At 35.0% G+C, this 5,000-nt stretch overlaps 2 protein-coding genes across 3 annotated transcripts in view; one reads left to right on the forward strand and one right to left on the reverse strand.

Moving 5' to 3' along the window:
• The window catches only part of LOC106881174 (myoglobin-like), a 28,363-nt gene extending 26,511 nt beyond the window's left edge, over window positions 1–1,852 (forward strand). For both annotated transcript variants that reach the window (XM_089339551.1, XM_089339552.1), the window contains one exon: window positions 1,706–1,852. In XM_089339551.1, coding sequence (XP_089195677.1) covers window positions 1,706–1,788 — 83 coding nt within the window. In that variant the 3' untranslated portion in view covers window positions 1,789–1,852. The remainder of the gene's footprint in view (window positions 1–1,705) is intronic.
• LOC106880045 (transcription elongation factor, mitochondrial) overlaps window positions 1–5,000 on the reverse strand; it is a 128,147-nt gene that overhangs the window by 46,817 nt on the left and 76,330 nt on the right. The window lies entirely within an intron of this gene.

Consider the following 5,000-nt stretch of genomic DNA (forward strand, 5'->3'; position numbering starts at 1 on the left):
TTTCTATATTTCTATGCAACTAACATACGTATACAATTATTAATGTTATTAACACACACATACACACACACACAAAGGTACACCCACACTCACACGTATATACATATATATATGCGTATATATAATACATATGTACAGAATATCCAATGCATACATATGTACACACACCTACAATATATACGTGTGTCAGTGTGTGCCCTGTGTGGATATCTGTTTGTTTGTATTATCGTCCTTGTTTAACACCATTCATATCCACATTGTTTTCTATCGAATAAAATATATATTATCAATTTGTCTATTCCTATTTTAAACCTGATATTTTAAAGTCAGAGTTTCAATTGTTTACTGATGATCGCAGTTAAACTTATTAGTCCCCAAATTATCCCTGTTTTAATTATTACGCTGTGTATTTTAATTTATGTGTTTCTTTATAAGTGTTTATGTATACGTAAGTATACATCATAGAAAATATATTTACGGTTTCATATCACATTGAAAGGTTCTTCAACCACTTCATTTATATTACTCTTAACTTTTGGTATTTGCTGTAAATATATGAATAGATGTTTGAAAAATTAAATAAATAAATGAGGCTATGGTGAGTTCTGCTTTTGGAGTGGGTCTTCATATCGTGTCCTTCATAGGGTCTGTGCGACGAGAAAAAGATGTCCCTCCCTTCTCTCTTTTTCTCTTCCTCTCCCACACTTTCACTAACACACACAGGCACAGACATAAACACACACACACACACACACACACACACACACACACACACGCACGCACACACACAAACGCATACACATAGACACACACAGCTGCTCAGATGGTTTGTTTATAGTGATCAAATGTGTGTGCTGGACATTACCTCACTGTCTCCATCAAATCAACGTTGATGCACTGTGTGCCACGTGTCAGGGGTCGAAGTGATCTGTGTGCCACTGTGTGCCACGCGTCAGGGGTCAAAGTGATCTGTGTGCCACGTGTCAGGGGTCGAAGTGATCTGTGTGCCACTGTGTGCCACGCGTCAGGGGTCGAAGTGATCTGTGTGCCACTGTGTGCCACGCGTCAGGAGTCGAAGTGATCGCAGAGTAGCGTGAGATGAAGTGCTTTGCTCAAGGATACAACGCACCACCCGGTCTACGAATTGAAACCACGATCTTGCGATCATGAGTGAAATACAATAACCTCACCCCTTAAACCATGCGTCCTCTCTCAAATAACAACAACAACAACAACAACAATAATAATCCTTTCTACTATAGGCACAAGGCCTGAAATTACATCGACCCCAGTGTTTCACTGGTTCTTAATTCATCAACCCCGAACTATGAAAGGCAAAGTCGATCACGGTGGCATTTGAATTCAGAAAATGAAGACGGACGAAATGCCGCTTAGCAATACGTCCGGCGTACTAATGATGATGATGATGATGATGATGATGATGAACAGTATAGTTTTATTTCATGTGTGGTTACATACTAGTGCAAGTAACGAACATTTGGTTTATTAATGCTTTTCATTTTTTTTCATTTTTTAAATTTTATCTGTGTACCAACAACCAACTAACCACCACCAATATCACCACTGCTACTACCACTGCTACCCCCACCGCCACTGCCGCCGCCACCGATACCTCCACCGTTTGCTACTCCGTCTGCTGCCGATCATCTTTTTTTCTCCACCTTCCTCATCGTCCGGATGACAGCTCTCATACCATTTCTGAAAGATATTCGACATACTACTAAAGAATCGAGGATTGAAGTTGCACCGAATGGTCCAGCAAAATAGACAAAAGCAGTCCTGTTTACCGTTTAAAGTTCCCTTTGAAAAATAAAATAACCAAACCACCTAACGAACGTTGTTTAACATATTTTTACCAAAACATTTTCACACACACATACACACAGATATATACATTGTAAACAAACAACGACAGATAAAAAACGTATACAGATGGTCCCTAATTCTTCATCAGTTATCAGCCAAAATGGTAATACTCAGTTTTGCACCATTAATGATAAAACTGAGGGCTTCCCAGGTTGGCGGTACTTGCGAAAGACGCAGAGAATCGGGCCTTAAGCAAACGAAACGACACAGGCAAACATGCGAAAGTAGAGAAAAAAATGTAATTTAAGACAATGGACGAAAACAAAACGAGTAAAATACAGCCTTAGGGCCAAAAGACAAGAATGGTAGGTAACGCTTAGAAGAAATCCTGAAGGATATAGACAACAGCATATAGCAAGACAGACAAAAATTTTTTTCGACCGAATCGCTGGGCGGCCGGGCTGAGAAAGAGAGAGAATGAAGGAAGACTGGTAGGGAGAGAGGGAGAAATGACGGGGGAAAGGGAGAGGAGAAGGACTACAAATACAAGTGAGAGGGCGAGAGAGAGAGAAAAAGGGGAAAGTGGACAAGCTAGAAATAGAAGTAACAAAGCGAGTGAGAAAAGGAGAAGGAGTAGGGTCACACAGAATATCTATATAAACTTATAGTTAATAAACGTCGAGTGTGTGTTGCGTACCGTTACTTAATAAATGAGAAAGGCATTCTAAATAAACAACGCCAGCTAAAAGACATATACGTGTGTATGTGCGTATAAATGTGACTAGGGTGGTAGAAAATCACCTACACACATTTAGTGACAATTATAATTATCCTTTTTGGTGAAACATATATATATATATATATATATACATACATATATATATATATATATATATATATCTAAATAAATTTCATTCTAAACAATTACAAGTTTTTCAAATTTAGGTGCATTTTCAACAACGAATTTGCCTATAATTTTTCCTGCCTGGAAATACACCCCCTCTTTTGTTATATATATATATATATATATATATATATATATATATATATATATATATATATATGACATACAAGACGGAATGCATGTTTATGCAGTAAATATGAACCCAATATAAAATATCGATTTCTTTAATATTATTATTCCGAGTTTCAACTTTCGGATTTCGGGCAATGAACATATTTCATCAAATGGTATGTTAAGGGTCACGAAGATTTATATAGCCATGATACCAATATACGAACCAATAAAGTTTCCGTATTTGGAAATAATCTTAATAGAAAATCAGAGCTAATTTCATTTTGCAACCATAAGACAAATCTCTTACTGAAAAATTGCAAGACACCATATTAATCATTAATTGTAAACAGAATGCTATTTATCATACACCATATGTTTGTCGTATATATGCAACCATTGCAAATATGATTCTCAATATTTCAATATACATACATACATATATATATATATATATATATATATATATATATATATATATATATATATATATATATATATATATATATATAGTTCATGAAATTTTTTACGTTAGTAAAATTGTAAAAAAAAAAAAAAACTTATTCGGTTTTCAATTCGTTCTCACTTTCATTTTATCATTTTTCATTTCCCATTCGTAACTTGCATGTTGAACCAAATAAATCAACGCTAAATCTTTAGGATGATTTTGACAACCGATCATATTACTAGTAAATTTTCAAACGTTTTATGACAATTCAAAGAACTCTACAGCTGGAAGATCCAAGCGATGAAACTCAGAGTGGTAATTTTGGAGTTTCGGTTATAATTACACACACACACACACACAGACACACACACACACACACACACACACACACACACACACACACACACATACACACACACACACAAACACACACACGCGTATATTCACTCATATCTATATTCTATATTTCATAGACATATCTTATTACATATTGATATTTGATATGTATATATGCATACATGTATATATGTGTTAGCATATATCTACGTATGTATATATATATATATATATATATATATATATATATATATGTGTGTGTGTGTGTGTGTGTGTGTGTGTGTGTGTGTGAGTATATATATGCATGTATATACATATATACACGTTTATATACATTTATATGTATATGTATGTATATATGTACACTTATAATTTACTTTGTACCTTGTCACATATCACAGTAAATATAATATATACGTGAATATATGTTATATTTGCTGTAACCTATGAACATACAGATACACATTTACATGCATATACCAGACACTCACAATATACAAAACCCGCATTCACTGAGTGTATAGAACATGTTAAAGTTGTATGGTAAGAAAATAAATTATTATTAATCTCTGGAACCGTTTACTGCGTCATAGAAGGCTACATTCCCAGCTTTCGGTCTTTCAATGTTTTGAAACATTTCGAGAACATTTATTATTTATAGAGTTGCAAATATGCTAGCTCAGACGGTATAAGGAAAATACTTCCCTTTTATTCAACGTTCTTTTTTTAAGCGTCTATTGTCATAATAGCCGATGAGAATGCATCGTAGCTCTTAGCTCCGGCATTTGAAACTCTGATTCCTATTATGACAACTTACTGATTGTCCTAAACTAAACACGCACACACGCACACACATATATATATATATATGTATGTGGGGTGTGCGGGTGTATATAATTCGGTGATCAGTGTGTAGGAAGTTTGTAAGTTTCAAACAGTAGGCGCCTGGTATAGAGAACAAAAAGTGAATAATATAAGATAAGATACAATAACTTAGTTTTTCCCATATCGAAGTTGGGGAAAAATTCGACAACCTGATAGTTTTTATATACTTCACTGTTAGCAACAAATGCTGCTAAAAATGAGAATAAAAAATCTAAACTGAGGAAGAGAACAGGTAAAAATGTATGCTGCAAGAGAACAAAAAGTGGACAGTATACAATAAGATTCAATAACATTTATCGGCATCAAGAGTTACATACTTATTCCCAAATCGGTAAGTTTCATTACAGGCTTTTCTATTCAGTTGCGCTCACCATTGTGATGTGATTGACTTAAAATTCTGTGCGACAAAGCACCTTTAATTCTATCGCTGACAGACGAGGACCGTCTGATATGCTCACCGGAACTGCCAAGTCACGGGATTTCACCCTG

This window comes from Octopus bimaculoides, chromosome 22, assembly GCF_046866305.1.
Source record: "Octopus bimaculoides isolate indiv1 chromosome 22, ASM4686630v1, whole genome shotgun sequence".
Classification (NCBI taxonomy): Eukaryota; Metazoa; Mollusca; class Cephalopoda; order Octopoda; family Octopodidae; genus Octopus; species Octopus bimaculoides.